Here is a 24,375-nt window from a genome sequence, read left to right as displayed (position 1 = left end):
GGGAGCACCTTGATGGACTAGCACAGAAGTCAAGAAGTCCAGAGTTGTGGGTGCTAGAAGTCCACCTTTCCAGGTGTGAATCTTGGTTCCGCTACTTCCTGTTTGTGTAACCTCAAGCAAATTAATACCCTTCTCTGTGCCTCACTCTTCTTACCTCTAAAATGGGGTTAAAATATCTCCATCAGAATAAGGGATTACATGAACTACTATCTGTAAAATACATGGGACTATGTCTGGCACATAATAAGTGCTCAATAAATATTAGTTGTTATGTGTGTGTGTGTGTGTGTGCTGGGGATGCAACAGAATGCAAGGCAAGGAAGGTTTCTGCTGGAGCTGCCATGCTAGGTGGGGCTATGTGTAGAAATATGTGTGAGTGCTACGCCACTGGTGAGTTTAAGAAGAAAAATAAAACAACATGGGAAACAGACAGAAGTGGGGTGCTGCTAGTTTGCAAGGTGAGTTCAGGAAGGCTTCTCTGAGGAGCTGGTATTTGAGCTGAGGCTTTGGTGAAGGGAGGGACAGCGGCTGCTCCAAGTTCACACAGCAGGTTATAGGTGAAGCTAGGGTGCAATCCCCAGAGAAGGCAATGGCAACCCACTCCAGTACTCTTGCCTGGAAAATCCCATGGACGGAGGAGCCTGGTAGGCTGCAGTCCATGCTGTCATGAAGAGTTGGACACACCTGAGTGACTTCACTTTCACTTTTCACTCTCATGCATTGGAGAAGGAAATGGCAACCCATTCCAGTGTTCTTGCCTGGAGAATCCCAGGGATGGCGGAGCCTGGTGGGCTGCCGTCTATGCGGTTGCAGTGTTGGACACAACTGAAGCGACTTAGCAGCAGCAGCAGCAGCAGCAGCAGGGTGCAATCCCAGGACTCTTTTTGTTTTTTAATTACAATATTGTGATGGTTTTTGTTATACATCAACATAAATCAGCCATAAGTATACATATGTCTCCTCCCTCTTGAACCCCCTCCCACCTCCCTCCCTGCCCTACCCCTCTAGGTTGTCATGGAGGCTTTGTGTTCCCTGCATCAAACAGCGAACTCCCACTGGCTATCTATTTTACATATAGACTCTTAACCTTTAGGTTTGCCCCAAGCAGCCTCCTGGCTTTCCAGATGCTATACGGCTTTCTGGTTTCTGAATATGGAGCTGCAGGCGGGGCAGAGGAGTCCCTGGAGAGAGAGGAAATTCTAAAGAGCTGGTTATCAGGAGCCCCCTACAGGAAACAAACTGTCCACCCAACTCAGCTCCTCAGATGAGTATCAAGCCCAGCCGGCTCAGTGCCTCCTCTGCATGGCACAGATAATGGGTACCTTGCCTATCTCCCAGGGCAATTATGGAGATAAAATAACTGAAGCTCAGTTTTCCAACTCTCAGGCCAGGCCACACTCAGACCCTTGCCATCATTCAGGAAACAAACCCCAACATCTTCCCCTGGCTCCTGAAGCCACCCTCACTTAGGAGTGAGTCAGCCCACAAGTACCTCATGTCTTGTCCCTGGGGCCCCAAAACTGTCCCACCCTCCTTGTTTGCACCCGATCTGGTCTAGATGATCTGGAGGCCAGGTGGGGAGGGACCTTTATTGGGACGTACTGCACAGGGCCTCTCAAATCTGCCTGCCCCAGAAAACTTGCCCCCTTGGACCAGTATGCACCCCAGGGTCTAGCCTGGACGGTGATTAGAAGGGATCCCTCATCTCCTGCAGTCCTTCACCTGTCACGTGTCTGAAACTTGCAGCTTTGGGGGCCACAGCATGGGTGGGGGACCACGGGAGGTCCTTCCCTGTGGCCAACACAACCCTTTCCCCTCTGCCAGGCCAACCTTTGACCAACATCTCTGTTCCCTGGTGCTGCAGTCATCATGCAGAAGGTTTCAGGCTGGCAGCAGAGTCCTGCATTGTCCTGTGGTCTCTCTGTGTGATTGTAAGTTCCTTCCCCTTCCTAATCCTCAGTTTCCTCTTCTGTACAATGTGGGCTTTGGACTACATTTCCAAACTCATCACTTGGGGAGCTGGGTTCTCCTCCAGACTCCCTGAATTTGTATCCCTGGGGGCCAGTTCCTTCCACTAAGACCTCCAGCTAAAACTGTACACCCCTCGATTCCACTTTGCTTCCCTGCATTCTTTCTTTACTACCTATCACCATCCCACTCCCTGCATGCTTTATGCTGATTTTGCTTTTCATCTGTCTCTTCACCCTGCTGGTATGTAATCTCCAGGAGGGCAGGGATATTTATCTACTTATTTGGTTGTGCTGGGTCTGTTACTGCACTCGGGCTTTCTCTAGTTGTGGTGAGTGGGGGACTACTCTCCATTGCGGTGCGAGGGCTTCTCAATGTGGTGGCTTTTCTTGTTGTGGAGTATGGGTTCTAGGGCTCCTGGGCTTCAGTAGTTGTGGCACGTGGGCTGAGTTGCCCAAGGTACGTGGAATCTTCCCTGACCAGGGATTGAACCTCATGTCCTCTGCATTGGTAGGCAGATCGTTAACCACTGGGCCACCAGGGGAGTCCCCACATGCGCTTTGATTTTCTCTTGTGTAAACACCCAGGAATGGGATGGCTGTGCAATGGATGACTCTCAGTGACACTGGCTGAAGAACGGTGTCCTGGCACAAACTCCTCAGGTACAGCCAGGTGTCTCTGGGCTGGAATATCTGGATCCTGAGATAAGGCCTGAGGGGTGCCTTCCTTTATGGCTTCTGTGGAGTCTTGGGTTTTACACCCAAACCTCAGCCTCTGAGGACACCCAGGGTTGAGATTCTGATGGGTTGACCCCACCTCACAGGAACCCAGGCTTTCCTTAGGAGTGAGTCAGTCCACAAGCACCTTCATTAGCTTAGCGTCCTGAAGGTTGATAATTATTATGGTGAACAGATACCTGCAAACTTGCAGATGCCTGCGTCCTGCATCTTCTGACTTTTTATGAGCCTGAGGTATTCTTCCTGTCCTTCTGGTGATAATCCAAGATGAGTTGTTCATTTGTTCAATCATTCACAGCACCTTCATTGAATCCTTCCTGCGTTAGGCCAAATCTAGGCACTGAATAAACATTTGTGAAAAAGACACAATTTCTGCTGTCAGGGAACATTTAGGGCGAGGGAAGAAAAGATGTAGGTCAGTCAGTTCAGTGGCTCAACTCTTTGTGACCCCATGGACTGCAGCATACCTGTCCATCACCAACTTCCAGAGCTTGCTCAAACTCATGTTCATGGAGTCGGTGATGCCATCCAACCATTTCATCCTCTGTCACCCCCTTGTCCTCCCACCTTCAATCTTTCCTAGTATCAGGATCTTTGGTATTGAAGATTCAGTTTCAGCATCAGTCCTTCCAATGATATTCAGGACTGATTTCCTTTAAGTATAAACAAGTAAATAAACTAATCTCATTTCAGGCAGCATTACATTTTGTGAAGATAATATAACAGGATAATGAATGTGGGGAACTTAAGGTAGGGCAGAAGGGAAATCCTCTGAGATGAAATGTTTGAAGCAGAGAGTGGGCTATATGATTATTCAGAATTGCCCCGTACCATATACATCTCTTGAGCACTTGAAAAGCAGCATTTATATTGTGATGTGCCATAGTGTAAAATACACACAAGATTTTAAAAACTAATGTCTTTTTTTTTTGACAGTGGTTCTTTTTTTAAAAAAAAATATTTATTTATTTTGTTTTACCAGGTCTTAGTTGCAGCATGTGGGATTTTTAGTTGTGGCATGTGAACTTAGTGTGGCATGTGAGATCTAGTTCCCTGACAAGAAATCAAACCCAGGGGCCTTGCACTGGGAGTGCAGCCTTAGCCACTGGACCACCAGGGAAGTCCCCCAAATATCTTAATAATACTTTTCCTGTTAGTTATAGGTTGATCAGTCCTGAATATTCATTGGAAGGACTGATGTTGAGGCTGAAACTCCAATGCTTTGGCCACCTGATGCGAAGAACTGACTCATTTTGAAAAGACCCTGATACTGGGAAAGATTGAAGGCAGGAGGAGAAGGAAACGATAGAGGATGAGGTGGTTGGATGGTATCAGCGGCTCAAAGGACATGAGTCTGAGTAAACTCTGGGAACTGGTGATGAACAGGGAGGCCTGGAGTGTTATAGTCCATGGGGTCGCAGAGTCAGACACGACTAAGCGAATGAACTGAACCGAACAGGTTGAGATGATAATATTTAGAACATGTTGGATTAAATAAAATATATTATTTCACCTTTTAGTTTTCCCTTTAAAAAAATGTACCAACTAAGTAAATTTAGTATGCAGCTTAGCGCTGAAGAATTGATGCTTTCAAATTGTGGTGCTAGAGAAGACTCTTGAGAGTCCCTTGGACTGCAAGGAGATCAAATGAGTCAATCCTAAAGGAAATCAACCCTGAATACTCACTGGAAGTACTGATGCTGAAGCTGAAGCTCCAATACTTTGGAGTTGATGCGAAGAGCCGACTCATTAGCAAAGACCTGGATACCTGGAAAGATTGAAGGCCAAAGGAGAAGAGGGGTGGCAGAGGATGAGATGGTTGGATGGCATCACTGACTCAATGGGCATGAGTTTGAGCAAGCTCTGGGAGACAGTGGAGGACAGAGGTGCCTGGCATTCTGCAGTCCATGGGGCCGCAAAGAATTGGACACTACTTCAGGACTGAACAACGACAACAACTGCATTATACTCCCACAGGACAGCAATGGTTTCTGTAAAAGCATCCTAAGCAGAGATGCAAAATCAAAGGTCCTAAGGTAGGAACTGGAGGATGCTGGAGCAGAGCAGGCCCAGGAAAGAGTAGCAAAAATCGGAGTGGAACAAATTCAGTAGGATCTTGGTTTCAGCTCTCTGAGGAATGGGTTTTAATTTAAGTGTAGTGGGGAAGCAGTTTTAAGCAGGCAAGTGGCAAAGTTTGCGTTGTGTTTTAACAGACCCCTGGACTGCTAAGTGCCTAACCGACTGTAGGCCAGTCTGTCCTAAATATTATCATCTCAACCTGTAGCCTTCCCCCGGACTCGGTTTACCCACATGCTATAACATGAGGCTGTTAGGGCCTTTCTCCCGATTCTGCTCCAGCCCCTGCAAACTCTGTGAAGTGGGCGGCCGGTGGCGCCTCCTCGATGACTCGGCGCTCGGCTGGTCAGGCGCCGGCGAGTCGCTCGCTCGATTGGTCGGGTCGGGGCAGGCCTGAGTGCGGCCGGCCAGCGCCATTGAGGAGCCGCGGAGAGGAAGCGCCGCGCAGTGACGGGCTGGGGCGGGCGGTCCGGACACCGACAGGTACGGGCCGAGGCGGGGCGGCGCCGGGCGGCGAGCTGGGCCGGGGGACTCAGGGCGGGCGTGGGCCCGCGGTCGGCTGCTCGGGATCTGCTTCAGACCTAGAGGCCCGGGCCCGCCCGCGGGGAGCGCGGCGCGGGGAGTCTGGGGACCCCACCGTCAGGCCCTCCGAGCTGCTCGGTGAAGTCCTGGGGCGTCCGAGCCCCCGACATCCCCGAGCGCCCGGCCCTCACCGAGACCCCCGCGTCCGAGCCTGTGCGGCCACCCTAGCCAGACGCTTGGCAGTCCTGAGCCTCTCGGGACTCCGGCGTCCGTGTCCTGTGGAGTGTGAGCCCCCGCCAGACCCCGCATCCTCTCCAGGGTCGGGGCAGCTTGGTTCCCGGGGATGAAGAGGGTGTCATCCCGCGTCTCCCCGCCGGAGCCTTGGTCTCCACACGAGAGCCCAGTGTATGAGCCTCGCTACCTGTTCCCAAGAAGGATCTCCAGTCAGGGTTCTAGAGAGTCTTAACCACCCCCTTCTCCATCCTTTGGGGTCACGGTCTGGGCTGCGGACATCAGGCCTCAAACCTCTTTGCCCCTTGCCCTCCGGGGTCATGCCCTGGCTGAGCCCCTCCTTCCTGGTGCTTGGGGACTCCTGGATCTGTTCCCTCCTGGCTCTATCTGGTAGGTGGGGTCTCCGTCCCCCAGAACTGGGCGTAGGGTTTTGAGCAGAGGGGAGGTGCACGGTCTGGGGGGAGCCTCGCCTCCTGGGCTGTTTCCTTCCTGCGGGGCCCCGGGCCTGGCTCCTGCCCCTCTCCGGCCGCTGATCTCCGAGCTCCTTGTGCCGGCAGCGCTCCGCCCCGCCGCCTCCGCTCCTGTCGCCAGCCCTTCCTACTTAGGACTCCAGCCGCCCCTCGAGGGAGGGGCCTGGCTCAAGGTCATGGCCAGCTGTCTGCCCGCCGGTGGGCTGAGCACTGATCTCCAGTGTCACCTGCCCCACCATTTAGGGGAGGCCAGGTGGGGGTTAGTGCCAGGCAGCTGCGGACAAGTCCTGATGGACAGGAGTGTAAGCATTTTGGGATTCTGGCCAGCCTGGGGGCCCTTCCTGACACCGGATTCCTTAAGGGAATCCTTGAAGTGGCCTCAAGCCTGGTTTAGATGCTTAGCAGAGTTAATGGATGCCGTCTGGCTTGGGCTTTAACCTATTGCCCAGGGAGTTTTATAGTGCCTCTGACCCGGTCTTCTTTTAATCTGGTCTTTGCCTTCCTCCACCTTCAGGGGAAGTAGATCTTGTGTACAAACTATCCCTTTATTCCTACTCAGAGAGCACTTGTAGTTGGCACTTCAGAGTTTGTTGGCATTTAGGGCCAGAATCAATGGCAGTTACTTCAAAAATAAGAGTGCTCCGACTTTGGCTCTTTGTTTAAGTGTGTTTGGAGTTTGCATAGTAAGAATAGATTAGTCAGATTCATGTTTCATTTTCAAAGATTTACTCGTTTAAAGTTATAATCAAGTGTTTCCTTTATTCTTATTTTAAGAAACTTGTTCTTGTAATCTCTTCTTTAAATAAATGTACCTGATAATTTTTAGCAGGTTCGTAATTTTACATAAAATGTGCTTTACAAAAGATCTTTGGAAAGAAATTAGTGTTCCCAGGTGGCTCAGTAGTAAAGAATCTCCCTGCCAGTGAAGGAGACTAAAGAGACTCGGCTTTGATCCCTGTATCAGGAAGATCCCCTGAAGTAGGAAATGGCAGCCCACTCCAGTATTCTTGCCTGGGAAATCTCATGGACAGAGGGGCCTGGTGGGGCTGTAGTCCGTGGGGTCACAAAAGAGTCAGACGTGACTTAGCAACTAAACAACAACAAAGCACTTATTTTCTTATATGTTTTTACTGTCATTGTTGACAAATAAGAGTTAATTTAATCTGGAAATGCGGAACACTGTTGACGAATAAAAAACAATTTTTCCTGCAGGTTAACTCTTAAAGAGCTTTGTGTTTGGGGGGTTTTGGTGGGTGGAGGCCTCTCAGTTGGCCTAAGAATGTCTTCTGGCACTAAGATGAATCACTGGAGGTGGGGCAAAGTGCTTGGAAAGGATCCAGAAAGGGCCAGTTCCAAGTGGGATGCCTGCCACAGCAAACCTGGAGCGTCAGGCTTGGTGGGTTTGTGTCCCACATGCTTGGCTCAGAGCAAGATGTGGAGCCCACATCTAACTAACTGGGATCTACTAACTGAGAAATCTTGATGCCGTTTAAACTTTTGTGTCTCAAGTTCCCTATGTTAATTTTATGGAATACTAAAAATAATTTATTTTTTGTAATGCTAATGGACACTAGTTATTATGGTGGACAGTAATAAATCAATACTGGATGTGAATACTATACCTGGAACCAGAAGATTTCTGGTGTTTGTAGTTACTGAGTAAGGTATTGTATCAGCATCAGCTGGTGTCCAAATACCAGTAATGCAGTTCTGGGACATTTAAGAACAGTGATAAACCACTGCTGTCTCCCTCAGGAAGGTTTAAGAGGATCATTGCAAAATATGACGTTCATTGATACAATCTCTTAGGCCATTTTTCTTTCTTTTTTTTGACTGTGTTGGGTCTTCGTTGGACTTCTCAGGTGACAGTAGTGGTCAAGAACCCACCTGCCAATGCAGGAGAGATAAGAGACTTGGGTTCGATCCCTGGGTGAGGAAGATCCCCTGGAGGAGGAAATGACAATCCAGTCTGGTATTCTTGCCTGGAGAATTCCATGGACAGAGGAGCCTGGCAGGCTACAGTCCATGGGGTTGCAAAGAGTTGGACAGGACTGAAGCAACTTAACACACGCGGGTCTTCATTGCTTTTCTTGGGCTTTCTCTAGTTGCGGGGAGTTGGGGGCTACGCTTCATTGCAGTGTGAGGGCTCCTCCCTGCAGTGGCTTCAGTTGTTGAGGAGCACAGATTCTAGGGCACGGCAGTTCAGTAGTTGTAGCGCACGGGCTTAGTTGCCCTGAGACATGTGGGATCTTCCTTGACCAAGGTTTGAACCTGTGTCTTCTGCATTGGCAGGCAGACTCCCATCCAATGCGCCACCTGGGAAGTCCCTCTTGAGCCATTTTTAACAGGGTTTCTCATCCTTGGTACTGTTGGTATATTGGGCTGGATAATTCTTTGCTGTGAAGGGCTGTCTTGTGCATTGTAGGGAGTTCAGCAACTTCCATGTCATGTCTCCTCTCACAAGGTACCAGTGGCAAAATTCCAGCCACATCCCCCTCGCCCCCCGCCCCAGCCCCCAGTCATAATATTCAAAAATATCTCTAGATGTTGCCAGGTCACATATGGATAGAACCTCTGATCAGGACAGCCTAATGCCCAGGTCAGTCAACAAAAGCAATCAGTTTAATGATCAGTTACATCAAAAAGATGCACAACTTTGAATTGTAGGTAATTTTTGGTTAATTTATAAGTGACCATTCTTTGCAGCTGCATCAGTATGTAATGTATTGGTTTGGCCCTCCATTTGCTAGTGTTGGCATCTTTTTTTTTTTTTTTTTTAGTGGTGGCGTCTTAACAGTGTTTCCCATCCATCATTCTTTTTTTTTTATATATATATATTGAAGTTAGTCTCAGGTGTGCAGCAAAGTGATTCAGTTCTAAATATATATATTTTAGGTTTATTTTCCATTATAGGTTATTTACAATATTGAATATTGTTCCCTATGTTACACAGTAGATCATTGTTGCTTAAATCTGTTTTATGTATAGTAGTGTGTGTCTGCTTGGAGAAGGCAATGGCAACCCACTCCAGTACTCTTGCCTGGAAAATCCCCTGGACAGAGGAGCCTGGTAGGCTGCAGTCCATGGGGTTGCTAAGAGTCAGGCACGACTGAGTGACTTTACTTTCACTTTTCACTTTCATGCATTGGAGAAGGAAATGGCAACCCACTCCAGTATTCTTGCCTGGAGAATCCCAGGGACAGAGGAGCCTAGTGGGCTGCCGTCTCTGGGGTTCCACAGAGTCGGACATGACTGAAGTGACTTAGCAGCAGCAGCAGCAGCAGCAGCAGTGTGTGTCTGCTAATCCCATACTCCGAATTTATCCCTCCCTTCTTCCCCCTTTAGTAACTGTAAGTTTATTTTCTATGTCTGAGAGTCTGTTTCTGTTGTATATATAGATTGATTTGCATTATTTTTTTAGATTTCACATATAAATGATATCCTATAGTATTTGTCTTTCTCTGTCTGACTTCACTTAGTTTGATATTCTCTAGGTCCATGCATGTTGCTGCAAATAGCAATATTTTCTTTCTTTTTAAAAAATACTTATTCATTTGGCTTCATCATGTTTCACGGCACGTGGCATCTCCGTTATGTTGTTGGGGATCTCTTGTTGAGACATGTGGGCGTTCCAGTTGTGGTGTATGGGCTCAGTAGTTGTGGCTTGGGGACTCCAGAGCACGTGGGCTTCAGCAATTGTAGCATGTGGGCTTAGTTGCTCCGAGGAATGTGGGGTCTTAGTTCCCTGACCAGGAATTGAACCTGTGTCCCCTGCATTGCTTAACCTCTAGACCACCAGAGAAGTCCCTTTCCTTCTTTTCTTGATGGCTGAGTAGTATTCCATTGTATATGTAAACCACACCTTTATCCAGTCATCTGTTGACAATACTTGAGTAGCTTTCATCTCTTGGCTATTGTAAATGGTGGTGCTGTGAACATTCACACCCCGTCTTTTTTTAAATCTGTGGTTTATATCCATCTACTTTCAGGACAGATAGAGTAGGATATCATCTTGGAAAAATTGTTTGGTTTTTCTGTTCATTTTCTTTTTTTTCTTCTTCCATAGATTCTTCTGTGACCATGAGAGAGAGAAATAAAGAATAATCCATGAGTTTTAAACACTTTGTCTTGAGGATATAGTCATGTTGGAAGGTCTTGTAGCCTGGGTTCTTAATACCTACCTGGGGAAATATGTCAATAACCTGAACACTGACCAACTCTCCGTTGCGCTTTTGAAAGGTGAGTATGTGTGTCTCTTTTTGGTGAACTGTGCTTTGCAGATTGGATATCTATTTTTTATATTCTTTTTATTGTGTTGAGAATAGTAAACCTTAATGGCCAGATGGCTTTGTTCCAAATATGTGCAAAAGAAAATAATGTTCCCCCATAGGACACTGAGTATTATTATTATAGGGTAACTTAAGTAGGTAGCTATATTGTCTTAGAGTTTAGGGAAGTATTACATAAGAATAATAATCATTTTAAAAAGACCATACTACTGGTGACTATGCTTTGCCCCAGTTAAGGTTTTTAGTTTTATAGGGCTTTATGGAAGCAGCCAGGATGTAGTGACAGTGGCATTAGCTTCAGCTTCAAATCCTGCTGTAACTTGTTAGCTATATGAACAAGTCATTGCAATTCTGAGCCTCAATTTCTTATGATTAGAGGGCAGTGTACCTCTGGGTTGCTGTAAGGATCAAGTGGAGTGGCCTTTGAAGCTCCTTTCCTGCTGGTGTGTAATAGATACCTGCATATTACTGTAGGGTCTTCCGACAGAGTTTATGGGATCTTGTCTTGCTGACTAGTAAAATACCTAAAGCTTGAGACATTTTCACCTTGACAAGGCTATACTTCCTAAATGCAGCCCAGTGGTTTGATGAGGGGATTGGAAAAGTGTTTTCTTCTCCTTCCTTGCTTTAAGTTCTCTTTGCTCAACTCAAAACAGAACCCTTTAACACATCTAGGGAAAGAAAGAAGATCAAGTCAGTTTGCAAACATGTAGAATCATAGAAAGAGGAAAGGGGGCCTCAAACATAGTGGAAACCTCCTGGGCTTCCTTGGGAGTGTGAGTTTTGGCAAGTGTACTGGGGCAGGTTAGGGGGGCTGGCCGTGAAGCAGATGCGTGGACAGCCTGAGCACAGGTGCAGTGATTTACTGTTCCCAGAAGCCTCTGCGGTTTCCTGACCCACCCAAGCCAGGGGAAGGATCGTGGCAGCGAGAGGTCAGAGGGAGCTTGCAGGGTTGCACCCCGCTGCTCCCTTCCCTTCATTGGAAACAGCAATGGCTTCTTTCCTATTCTTTTTTTTCCTCTGCACTTTCCTGGATGGGAGCTTCTTGATGGGAAGTGAAAGTGACCGGTTGGCCGGGAAAGGGCTGTGTTTAAAGTATAATAGTAGTGTTGAGTTTATGTCTTTGGTCACGTATTGAAGTTCTCAGACACACTGTGAAGCTAATGGGATGAACAGGGTAGGTCACTGGGCCCAGAAGGAGCCCTGCAAACCACAACATTGCTGACAACAGAGCTGGCTTTCTCAAGAGGGATGTGGTAAGAAGGATGTTTGCTAAAGAAATTAACGAATAGCAATTGGTATCTGATCAGTTATGGTGTCTCCACTGATAATAGACTTTGAACCTCCGCAATTTTATTTATTTATTTTTTAAAGTTATTATTCCTTATTTATTTTGGCTGCACCAGGTATTAGTTGCAGCGTATGAACTCGTAGTTGTGGCATGTGGGATCTAGTTCCCTGACTAGGAATTGAACCTGGGCCCCCTGCATTGGGAGCGTGGAGTCTTAGCCCCTGGACTACCAGGCAAGTCCCTGAAAAGGATTCAGCCTGCATGTGGACTCTGCATGAAAGGATGCTTGACCAAGTAGCCAGGTGTGCACTGGGTGGGGAGGGGGGCAGCCTCAGTGGATCACCTGGTCTCTGCGATCTCTGGACTAGGTCCTAGCGCCCCTCCATCCTGATTCTGACTCTGATTCAAGGACTGACTTCCATGAGATATGGGGGATGGGATGGAGCTGGGCTGGGCTGGACTCCAACCCCCGGCCTTCTAGTATACAGAGCGGATATACTTGTCCTGTAGGAATGACCACCTTGATCCCACACAGGGCCTTCCACAATGGGTAGATCTCCCATTTATCCTTTTGCCAAGCAAGCTGCTACATTTTACATCACTCTGTCTTTGTTTCAGGTTTTTTTTAATTAAAAAAAATCCAGAACATAAGACACACCCATTACCCAGAATTGACCTGTGTTAACAACCAGGTCCGCCCTCCTTCCTCCTTGACCTTCGATCCTAACACTTGACCTTCTGTCCTCCTGGTTGGTCCTGAACATGCAAAACACCCAGATCACTTTTCCTCCAGATGCCTGCGTGACTATGTCCTCACTCTGGTCCAGTCTGCTCAAATGCCGCCTCCTCAAAGATGCTTCTTTGACCCTCCTAGCTAAAGCTGCTCTTTTTAAGAAAATTTTTTATTTGCTTATTTGGCTGTGCTGGGTCTTAGTTGTGTCATGCAGGATGTTCTATCTTCATTGCGCCAGGCAAAATCTTTAGTTGCGGTATGTGGGATCTAGTTCCCAGACCAAGGATTGAGTGCGGGCCCCCTGCATTGGAAACTCGGAGTCTCAGCCACAGACCACCAGGGAAGTCCCTCTAATCTCAGCAATTTCAGACAGAATATATCTTGTAAGGACAACTGTGGGTATCTCTGAAGCTTTCTACCCCTTTTCTGTGCCTATCTTTTCTTAAAGAGTATTCTCTATGGCTTTTAGCAAGCCTACGGAGTTTGAGGAATGTGTCCCTGCAGAATAGAAACATGCTTTTTCTTTCGTAACTGATGTAGTTACTCTATGTTTATGGATCCGGAGCACGCCATGGTGCTTGGCCAAAAAAGTTTTAGAGCATCACAGTGCACTGAGAGAATGGCTTTGTAAAGGAGTTGAAAACTTTTTTGTTGATCTTGATGACATGATTAAGGAGGGTTTGGGGGCAGAGGATAGGAGAGAAGAATGAGAATGTTATTTCAGTTTGTCTAGAGATATTTACCTGACCAGTAATGCTGAAGATCATGATCATCAGATCATGAACTCCTTATTGCCAAATTCAGACTTAAATTGAAGAAAGTGGGGAAAACCACTAGACCATTCAGGTATGACCTAAATCAAATCCCTTATAATTATATAGTAGAAGTGAGAAATAGATTTCAGGGACTAGACTGATAGAGTGCCTGATGAACTATGGACAGAGGTTCGTGACATTGTACAGGAGACAGAGATCAGGACCATCCCCAAGAAAAAGAAATGCGAAAAAGCAAAATGGCTGTCTGAGGAGGCCTTACAAATAGCGTGAAAAGCAGAGGAGAAAAGGAAAATATCCTTTTGAATGCAGAGTTCCAAAGAATAGCAAGGAGAGATAAGAAAGCCTTCCTCAGCGATCAATGCAAAGAAATAGAGGAAAACAACAGAATGGGAAAGACTAGAGCTCTCTTCAAGAAAATTAGAGATACCAAGGGAAGATTTCATGCAAAGATGGGCTCAATAAAGGACAGAAATGGTATGGACCTAACAGAAGCAGAAGATATTAAGAGGTGGCAAGAATACACTCAAGAACTGTACAAAAAAGATCTTCACAACCCAGTTAATCACAATGGTGTGATCACTTACCTAGAGCCAGACATCCTGGAATGTGAAGTCATGTGGGCCTTAGGAAGCTTCACTACGAACAAAGCTAGTGGAGGTGATGGAATTCCAGTTGAGCTTTTTCAAATCCTGAAAGATGATGCTGTGAAAGTGCTGCACTCAGTATGCCAGCAAATTTGGAAAACTCAGCAGTGGCCGCAGGACTGGAAAAGGTCAGTTTTCATTCCAGTCCCAAAGAAAGGCAATGCCAAAGAATGCTCAAACTATTGCACGATTGCACTTGTCTCACATGCTAGTAAAGTAATGCTCAAAATTCTTCAGGCCAGGCTTTAGTAATACGTGAACCGTTAACTTCCAGATGTTCAAGCTGGTTTTAGAAAAGGCAGAGGAACCAGAGATCAAATTGCCAACTTCCGCTGGATCATGGAAAAAGCAAGAGAGTTCCAGAAAAACATCTCTATTTCTGCTTTATTGACTATGTCAAAGTCTTTGACTGTGTGGATCACAACAAACTGGAAAATTCTGAAATAGGTGGGAATACCAGACCACTTGACCGGCTTCTTTAGAAATCTGTATGCAGGTCAGGAAGCAACAGTTAGAACTGGACATAGAACAACAGACTGGTTTCAAATAGGAAATGCAGTATGTCAAGGCTCTGTATTGTCACCCTGTTTATTTAACTTATATGCAGAGTACATTGTGAGAAATGCTGGGCTGGATGAAGCACAAGCTGGAATCAAGATTGCCAGGAGAAATGTCAGTAACCTTAGATATGCAGATGACACCACCTTTATGGCAGAAAGCAAAGAACTAAAGAGCCTCTTGATGAAAGTGAAAGAGGAGAGTAAAAAAGTTGGCTTAAAGCTCAACATTCAGAAAACTAAGGTCCCATCAGTTCATGGAAAATAGATAGGGAAACAGTGGCAGACTTTATTTTTTGGGGCTCCAGAATCACTGCAGATGGTGATTGCAGCCATGAAATTAAAAGACGCTTACTCCTTGGAAGGAAAGTTGTGACCAACCTAGACAGCATATTAAAAAGCAGAGATATTACTTTGCCGACAAAGGTCCGTCTAGTCAAGGCTATGGTTTTTCCAGCAGTCATGTATGGATGTGAGAGTTGGACTATAAAGAAAGCTGAGTGCTGAAGAATTGATGCTTTTGAACTGTGGTGTTGGAGAAGACCCTTTAGAGTCCCTTGGACAGCAAGGAGATCCAACCAGTCCATTCTAAAGGAGATCAGCCCTGGGATTTCTTTGGAAGGAATGATGTTGAAGCTGAAACTCTGGCCACCTGATGTGAAGAACTGACTCATTTGAAAAGATCCTGATGTCAGGAAAGATTGAAGGCAGGAGGAGAAGGGGACGACAGAGGATGAGATGGTTGGATGGCATCAGCAACTCAATGGACATGAGTTTGAGTAAACTCCAGGAGTTGGTGATGGACAGGGAGGCCTGGCATGCTGCAGACCATGGGGTTGCAAAGAGTTAGACACGACTGAGCGACTGAACTGAACTGAGAGATATTTACAGATACTTTGGGAGATGCAAAGGAGACCGAAATAGTTGTCAAGTGTATGAATTTTGTAGTCAGACTGGGTTTGAATCCCAGTTCCTTCACTTAGACCAATAACTTGGGCAAATTACTCAAATTCTTTTTTTCTTCTTCCACTTTTACTGAGATATAATTGATACAGAGTCCTGTATAAGGTTAAGGTGTACAGTATAATGATTTGACTTACATACATCATGAAATGATCATCAGTAAGTTTAGTGAACATGCAGCATCTCATTTAGGTACAAAATTAAAGAAATAAACCTTTTTTCTTATGATGAGAGCTCTTAGGATTCAATTTTGATATACAGCATATACATTAACTCTACTTATTGTGTTGTACCCTACATCCCTTGCACTAAATTACTCAAATTCTTAATGCTTCAGTCTCCCTTTCTGCAAGTTGGAGAGAATATTCCCTGTCTCATGCAGTTTTAAGGACTGAACCCATTAATGTGGGTCAAAGAGCTAGAACTACTCTTGGCATTCAGTGGGCCCTCAGTCAGTGTTAATCATCATCACCATTTGAGCATCAGCATTGTGACTGGCTGGTACATTGGACTTCAAGGATAGACTGTGCACACATGCTCAAAGCAATAAAAATGCAAAATAGCATAGGAGAAGTTGAAGGACAGAGACAGCACCTGTATAGTATTTCATTTGTTCAGTCATTCAACAAACACTGAGCATATTATGGAATGACACAAAAAGGGGAGACAATAGAAAATACTTGGAGCTCAGGCATAGGGTTTAACCCTAGTTCCACCACTTTAGGGTTGTTTGTGACTGTGAGCAAGTTACATAAAAGCCTCTTCTTCACCAGCACCGCCCCCCCCCCCGGCCACGCCCCCCGCCACCTCCAGCCTTTTCTTTTGCTGTAACATGAGGCGTGTGGAATTTTAGTTTCCTTACCAGGGATTGGACGCAGGCCCTCAGCAGTGAGAATGCGGAGTCCTAACCACTGGACCGCCAGGGGATTCCCACCCCCTCTCCCTCTTGCCACCAGTGATCGGCCAGGCCTGATATGAACTCTGGCACTACCACTGACCAGCTCTGTTATTTGTAAGCAACTGCTTATCCTCTAAGTCTCACTTTTCTTAATTTAAAAGTGAAGAAAGTAATACTTCATTATATTTTTGTGAGGATCAAATTAAGAAATGCATATAAAGTGCTTGGTACATAGTAGGATCTCAGGGTACTATCATCATCATCATTATGAATATCATCATCCCAGCTCCCTCCTTTGTAGTCCCTGTTCTAAGAGAACTGTTAACCTGTCAGGGAGGCAGAAATGAGTGTACAGTAATAGAAGCGGTATGTATTATGTTGTTACAGTAGAGATCCAACTGTAATGCAGTGGGAGGAGGATCATTCATCCTGTCTGAAGGACTCTGAGAGAGCTATTCTGGAGGTAGCTTTTGAGTGGGTCTTGTAGGGTTTTGGTAGATGGCCCAGACTGGGTGACCACCTTCCAGCAGAATGAGGCCTGTGAGTAGAGGCAGAAGGTGGACCCCTGCAGGGCATGTTCAGATGGTTTGAGGCCAGAAGGTAGCAGCTGCCAGTGCTGAGTCAAGGAGTTTGAACTGTGGGCTGTGGGCATACGTTTAGATTCCCCCTCCTTTTCTGTTTTATAAGCTCTGAACCTCAGGTTGGCCCTTTAAATGAGGTTGACTTTCCTAGAGCCCAGGAAGGAGGATTGAGTAGTCATTAGGTATTTACTCTAAATTCACCCTAGTTCTGGCTTCCCAGGTGGCCCAGTGGTAAAGAATCTGCCTGCCAATGCAGGAGACCTGGGTTGGATCCCTGAGTTGGGAAGATCCCCTGGAGTAGGAAATGGCAACTCACTCCAGTATTCTTGCCTGGGAAGTTTCATGAACAGTCCTCTGTAGCCTGGCGGGCCACAGTCCCTGGGGTTGCGAAGAGTTGGACACAACTGAGTGCACATGCACTACACGCTAGTGAGTAGATTTCTTATTAATCTGAGCTGAGGAATTTTGGCATGAGAGAGCCATCCATAAGTAAGTCTGCAGACTTTCTGCCTGGAAACCAACAAACATTATCATCTATAAGGTGCTCACCTCTGCTGGGTGCTTTGTGGCCTGGTTCCTTGGAGGGACCTTTCCCTGCAGGGCCGGTTGTGGGTAGGGAAGTAGGAAGCCTTCGATCTGTATTTTGTCTGATTCCCTTGTTTTGGACTCTTTAGGCTGCCTTTTCTCTTCATTTTTGCCTCTGCGTCTTCTTTCGAGACCACCTCCTTTGCTCTCTTTGGTTCAGCTTCTTTAATTGTTAACGTTGCATGGATTGCCTGCAAGTCCAGTTCTCCATGTGGCATAGCAGCCATGGAAACCTGGGGCTGTCTGCTGTTGTGACAGATTTGGGTGTTGAAAAATAGGGCAAGTGAGTCAAATTGCAAATGTTGCTCTTTAAAAGAAGAAACTGTATGGTTTCCTCCCTTTAAGTCAGTTTCAACTGATAAGGGATGTGTTTCATATTTTTTTCCCCTAATAATCATTTTCTCCCCAAATGTGGATATAGAATTGTTTCTGGTCTCTCTGAGACAATTAACTTCTCTTTTTGGTTCGTCTTAAGGTGTGTGGAACGCTGTGTGGACAAGTGTTCCTACAAACATCTGAAAAATAAGTTGGGTCCATTTGCTCAGAATCTGCCTAGATGCTAGCTTTGAATACTTCTTTAGACGCCAGTAAGGCACATCTTAATCATTCAAAGGGTGAAGTAATCAGGTTTCTTGTATTAGTTTGTCTTTGGGGGAAAAGACTTGCTTTCCTTTCTTCTGAGTTCTCTTGCCAGCTAATGGTTGCTAGTTGTTGTCTGTACTTTCTGTTCTTGAAAATATATTTCAGACAGATTTATATGACTCAGAAATCAACTTTGTTGCTTAAACAACTTTATAAAACGATGGCTGTATCCCCAGCTTTTTGAGGGTGGGGACCCTGCCTGCCTTTGTTTATAATCCCAGGGGCCAGCACCGTGCCTTAGGCACAGGGGAGGGTCACTTCCGTAGCTTCGAGAGCGTCACCCCCATGACTGTCCCATCAGTCTGCTTTGGAGACATCTAGTACTTTTGGGTTTAAGTGATGGTAAAAGCTGGGGCTGAAAAGGACCTTGAGCAGTGGTCCAGTTCATGCCTTTGCTCATTACTCTGCAAGTGAGGGTGGGAAGGAGAACCTGTTTAGGCTGGCTTTCCAGAAGAGAGAGTGTACTTGCTTCTGATGACCAACTTTACTGAACTCACAGGAGCTCTTAGACATGGTGTGGAATATATCATTTTAGGAGGGCGGGTAGTGGATGAGGAGAGCTTGTTAAAAATGGCAAATTTCTGTTTCAGTTTCAGAGATATCTGGATGGGGAAACCAGGATCTGTATTTCATCCCAGGTGATCCAAGTGTTAATGGTCCTTGGGTGAATATTAGCCTAAACTTGGGGCATGTAAACTGGCCACCTGGCCAGATCCCTCTGCTAGCTGAGAATGGCTTTTCCATTTTTAAAGACTTGTAGAGAAAAAAAGAGAGAATGTGCAATAGACCCTGTAAGGACTGAAATATTTACACCCTGGCTTGTTAGAGTCTGATCCCTGCCTTAAGCCCTTCGTCTGCTGGCAGGCTTACATGTCAGAGTGGGCAGGTCAGGACATCAGTGCAGATAGAGCGCAGCGGTAGGTACGGCCTGGGCCTCCATGGGAAACTCTCTCTTTACTCGCCACTGATGTGCACACAGTAGGCACCTACTGCATCTGTTGGATGAACATGTTACGGTGTTTTTATTTTTTAGGTGCTGTTGAATTAGAAAACTTGCCTTTAAAGAAAGATGCCTTGAAAGAACTGGAATTACCATTCGAGGTCAAAGCTGGTACGTGAAACAAGGGAGAGGGAGGCGGTATTACATTGTTTGGGACGTGGAAACTGAGAACCCTTGCGTCTGGCTCTGTTGGACCAGGAAGAGGCAGAATAGGAGTTTTGATCAGTCTTCAAGTGTGGTCCCTAGGCTGCTAGTGTCAGGATGCTCTTGGGGTGGTTGTAGCCCCCAGACTTACTGAATTAGAGTTTCTGAAGACGTGTCATTGAACCCGCATCATTATTTATTTATTTTTTGAACCTGCACCTTTACTAAGCTCCCCAGGTGATTCTTAAAGGTCTGGAAACTTCTGTCTTAGACACAGGAGATTCTTATTTTTAGAGAATTCATTATACATTTTGGGCTTCCCCAGTGGCTTAGTGGTAAAGAGCCTGCCTGCAATAGAGGAGGCACAGGAGACTCGAGTTCGATCCCTGGGTCGGTGAGATCCCTGGAGCAGGGAATGGCTACCCATTCCAGCGGAGGATCCCATGGACAGAGGAGCCTGGTGGGGTGCAGTCCATGGGATCACGAAGAGTCAGACATGCCTGAAGTGACCGAGCACAGCACACAGGTTTTATATATTACTGAGAGACAGTTGACTCTTTTGATTGAAAGGTGGGCTCGGGAACAGTATGCTTGGGTTTCTATTCCATATCTGCCATTTTCTGGCTGTGTGACTTTGGGGCAGTTCCCTCACAGCTCTGTGTGTGCTTCCTCATCTTTAAGATGGGACGATCGTAGTTACATCGTAGGGTGGTTGAGAGGAATACCCGAGTTAATGCATTAAAATTACTCAGTATAGTGCCCAGCACACTCAGTTAACGTTTGCAAGTATTATTGGAGTTTTGCAGTTACTAGATTTGGTAAAGAAACAAGAATTGTCACAGAATAAAAATATTCTCTATTAAGTGACCACGCATAAAATTAGTCCCTCTTTATACACTGCTTGTCGTTGACCAGTAGCCTGTTGATGTCAGTCAGTCTTTCCCTTATTTTGAGGGTACATATATTACAATAAAGTGTATGTACAATGTAAATCAGTTGCTAGGTGAAATAAATGGAAAATTTGCAAGAGATTTAGGCTTTCTTGAAGTTAACTCAAGTCATGGGTAAACTGCCAGAGTCACAAGCAAAGGCAGTGACAAGTTAGAATCTGAAAGAAACTCTCAAGAATGATGACATGGTCGATACTGCCAAAGAGTTCTTAATTGAATATCAAAGGATTAAGAGAGGCTTTTAGGGAAAATTGATGTTTTCTAATGTTTTGGCAAAAATGACCCTTGTTATGCTTGCTCTGCCAAAATGGAATGTAGCAGAAGTCATATTTTGCTGTCATATAATTGTCCTCCCAATTAGTTAAGATTAGAATTGCAACTGTGCACTAATTATTGTTAGAATTCTTTGTTGTGAACATTGGTGTATGGTTTCAGGTTATAATATAAATTTTATTAAATGTAAGAACTGACTTTGATTTTTCTAGATAAAGCCAAAATTATTTTTTCATTATTTGTTGTGACATATATCTTCATTTGTTACTGGATTACACAGCTGATCACTTGGTGTCAATGATACTCTTTTATCTTAAATATAACAGTTTGCTCTTGCTCAAATTCTAGATCGTAGGCAGGCATGATCACACTCTGCTAATGTTCTACTTTCCGAGGTAGACTGTTAGTTGGGCTGTGTGGATCTCTGAGAGATCCCTTAGGTCAGATAGTTCACATGCTCTCATGCTTTACTCCTTGGTGGTGACTTGCCTCTTATTAATTGAAGCTAAAGAAGCCTTGTGTTCTGGGAGGCTTGGCTAGAAATGGTAGAACTCGGGAAATATGTGTCACGGTTCTCCCAGGCCATTTAGCTCTCCTATCAGTCCAAGGTCTCATGAAGAGTCAGAATTCCTTCTCGATAGAATTCCATCGCAACATGACCAATGTTTCAGTCGCTGTGTTCGAAATAGGGTGTATTGTAAGTCTGTTAACTCCTAGTAAATACCTATCAGCCAACTAATTAATAATGAAAAAGAAATGAGTTGTGTCCCCACAGGCTTGTGCAAGTGCCATGGGGAGAAAGAAACCCCAGGGAAATTTATGATATAGTCCCATTGGGGAAGAGGTAATTTCCAGAGTAGAGATGTTGCGTTTGATATGAAAAAGTTACACTGACCTTGTTCCAGCTTCTACTTTTTGTGCCTTTGTTCTTATAGCTTTCAGCCTAGTAGCATTTGTTTCACATGTGGGAAAACTGACTGCTTGTCTTCTTAAAAAGTAAATGGTAAAAATAATGATACTCCTTAAAGGACACTTGAAGAATACAGAAAAATAGAATTAAACACGTGTCAGACATTTAACAAGACTTTCCTCTTCCCAGGCTTAATTGGGAAAGTGACCCTTCAGATTCCTTTCTACCGCCCCCATGTGGACCCTTGGGTGATCTCCATCTCCAGCCTTCATTTAATTGGAGCCCCTGAAAAAATACAGGATTTCAATGATGAAAAGGAGAAGCTACTGGAAAGGGAGCGCAAGAAAGCTCTCCTTCAGGCCCTGGAGGAAAAATGGAAGGCAAGGCAGAAATCCTCTTGGCCTGAGAGTGGTGGTGGTAAGACTCGAAATCAGCAAAGCCCTGGATTCTAACACCAGCTCTTTCCTTTGTAGAACGAACGCCAGCAGAAAGGGGAGTCTTACTGGTATTCAGTCACTGCCTCAGTAGTTACGAGGATTGTGGAGAACATCGAAGTAAGTCCTAATGGCTTTTATAAAGTATGAACACGAAAGGGGACCGCTCAGGCTTAAATGTGTTTCATGTCATGGTTGCTGGATTCTCGTGGGTGTAACTGATCACAGAGTGTCTGCAGAGAATGCTGACGGCGCAGGTGTGCCTTTTCCTAGGTGGTGTTGGAGGGAGAACCTGAAAAGTGAGTCACACACAGGTTTTTCTTGCTTCAGTTAGTGTGAGTAGGCGTTTTAATATCACTGACATTTCACTTCATTTTCTTTTTGAATATGGGAACGCCACTTGCTGAAGGATATACCTCCTGAGAAGACAGATCCTATCTGGTTGCAGGGCAAATCACTTTATCTCTCTGGTCTCAGTTTCTTCTTCTGGACAAGAAGAGCTGTTGGATATGGTTTCCAGTTGATTATATAGTGTGTTGTGAACAACTGTCTCACCGCCGAGTCTGGGGCCGTGTGATGAGTTATAGTGCTTGGGCCACTGGCCATATTTTCTGCTTTAATTACCATTTTGTTTTGTCCTCAAAACCAAGAATAGGGTTCACACTAATTTTCAGGAGTGTCATAAGAATCAGCCCATACTTACCAACTCCAGGGTTTTCATGCAATGCCATGTGACAGCCCACATTTTTTTTTAAGGTGTCCCACTCCTCCCCAGAATGCAGTCTGAGGTTGCTGGATTCATAACTTTGGTAACATTGGTAAAAAGATCAGTACATTTGAGGTGACTGCTTTGAATTCTTTTTCAGGTAGTTATTTATCTCATTGATTTTTTAGATATTGTCATTATTTTAACTTTATTTTTAATAATAACTTTGAGTTTAGCTCACATACCATAAAGTTTATAATTTTAAAGTGTACAAACTAGTGTTTTTTCATATATTTGCAAAGTTGAGCATTGATCACCACTGTCTAATTCCAGAATATTTTCATTATTCCTCAAAGATGCTCTATACCTAACTAGCAACCACTTTAAATTCCCCTCTCCTCCAGCCCCCTGCAACCACTAATGTACTTTATGGATTTGTGCAGTCTGGACATTTCATATCAGTGGAGCTGTACACTACGTGGCCTTTTGCATCTGGCTTTTTAGCATAATGCTCCCAAGGTTCATCCATGTTGTGGCATGTATCAGTACTTTATTCCTTTTATGACTAAATAATATATTCCATTGTATGGATTGCCAAAGATGAACAAAGCTGGAGTGAAGTTAAAGTGGTGAAAACAGACTTTATTCAGTGACTCCTGACAGTAGGGGAAAGAGTAGGGCTCCATTCCAACTTGTACAGAGGTGACCAGATGTTTTAAAGGGAGAATGAGGGTGTGTATGTGTATGTTGGTGGGGGTGGGGTGGGCAGGGCACTGGAGGAAAATTACAAAGGGTTGGTTAGTGTGGATGTGATTAGGTCAGCTGTATTTGCTAGCTGGACTTCTCTTCTTCCATAGAGATGGGCGACAGGAACCCCTTTCTTCCTGATGATTGCATTTCAAGGGAGTGGCTTTTAGGTCCTTGAGTTGTAGGAGATACATCACATAGGGACAGCGAAAGGATTCACAGCTGTAAGCCCTTTTTGATAAATGCTCTAAGAAATGGGGGGGGGGGATGGTGTACTCTATTGTCAGATGTTGGCTGGAGCAGATAGCCCTGAGCTTTTCCACATAGGAACTCAGGAAGGGGATGGAATGTCTGTTCCAGGGACACAGCCTGAGGCTGCTAGAAGCCTTCATTAAAGTTTCAAGTCTTTTAGTGGAGGTGTTTGAATGGAACGTTCATACCTAGAGTTTTTGCGGTTCTCAGGGTGGGCCACATTTTATCATTTGGGTTGTCCCCACTGTTTGGCTCTTAGGAATATTGCTGTTGTAAACATTCACGTATCTGGTTTTGTGTGAACATGTTTTCATTTCTTTTGAGTACACACCTAAAGTGGAGCTGTTGTGTCATATGGTAACTATATGTTAAATTTTTTGAGGAACAGTTTTATAGTTTCACTGGTAATGTGTGAACATTTCAGTTTTTCCACATCCTGACAAGCACTTGTTATTGTCTGATTTTTAATAATAGCCTTATTAGTGGGCACAAAGTGATACCTCAGTGTGATTTAGATTTGCATTTCCTTAATGGTTAATGTTGTTGAGTATCTTTTCAGATGCTTATTGGCTTTTTGTTTATCTTTTGGAGAAGCGTCTATTCAAACTCCTTTTCCATTTATAAAAATGAATTCTTTACTGTTGAGTTGTAAGAGTTCTTTATATATTCTGGATTCTCGTCCCTATCAGACACACATGACTTGCAAGTGTTTTCTCCCATTCTATGAGTGATCTTTTCACGGTCTGTTATTTTTTAATTCACTGAAGCAGAGTGCTTTTTTAGTAGCTCTGCTCTAGAGGCACGGGGAAATAAATAAGGTCAGAGTGGAAATGCCCTGCTCGTATTCCTGTGTCTAGGTTTGAGGGCACAGGGACCAGATGAAGATATCATAAGAGAGGGCGGGCCATTTGTCTAGATACAGTGGGTACTACTTTAGTTCAGTGTTTAAGGTGTTCTCTGAAATGATTCCATGGAAGTACCATTAACTCTCTTCTT

The 24,375-nt window shown here is 45.1% G+C and overlaps 1 protein-coding gene across 8 annotated transcripts in view; it reads left to right on the top strand.

Moving 5' to 3' along the window:
• Positions 1–5,165: 5,165 nt before the first annotated feature.
• Positions 5,166–24,375, top strand: part of VPS13D (vacuolar protein sorting 13 homolog D) — a 266,019-nt gene continuing 246,809 nt past the window's right edge. For all 8 annotated transcript variants that reach the window (XR_011247486.1, XR_011247485.1, XR_011247487.1 and 5 more), the window contains exons 1-5: positions 5,166–5,264; positions 10,071–10,243; positions 18,997–19,074; positions 21,430–21,620; positions 21,714–21,794. Coding sequence is in view for 4 of the 8 variants with exons in the window: in XM_069544704.1 (XP_069400805.1) it covers positions 10,147–10,243; positions 18,997–19,074; positions 21,430–21,620; positions 21,714–21,794 (447 nt within the window). In the remaining 4 variants the exon portion in view is untranslated. The remainder of the gene's footprint in view (positions 5,265–10,070; positions 10,244–18,996; positions 19,075–21,429; positions 21,621–21,713; positions 21,795–24,375) is intronic.

This window comes from Ovis canadensis, chromosome 12 (genome assembly GCF_042477335.2).
Source record: "Ovis canadensis isolate MfBH-ARS-UI-01 breed Bighorn chromosome 12, ARS-UI_OviCan_v2, whole genome shotgun sequence".
NCBI classification, from domain to species: Eukaryota; Metazoa; Chordata; class Mammalia; order Artiodactyla; family Bovidae; genus Ovis; species Ovis canadensis.
Note: the sequence above shows the minus strand (reverse complement) of the source record. Positions and strands in the feature narration are given on the sequence as shown.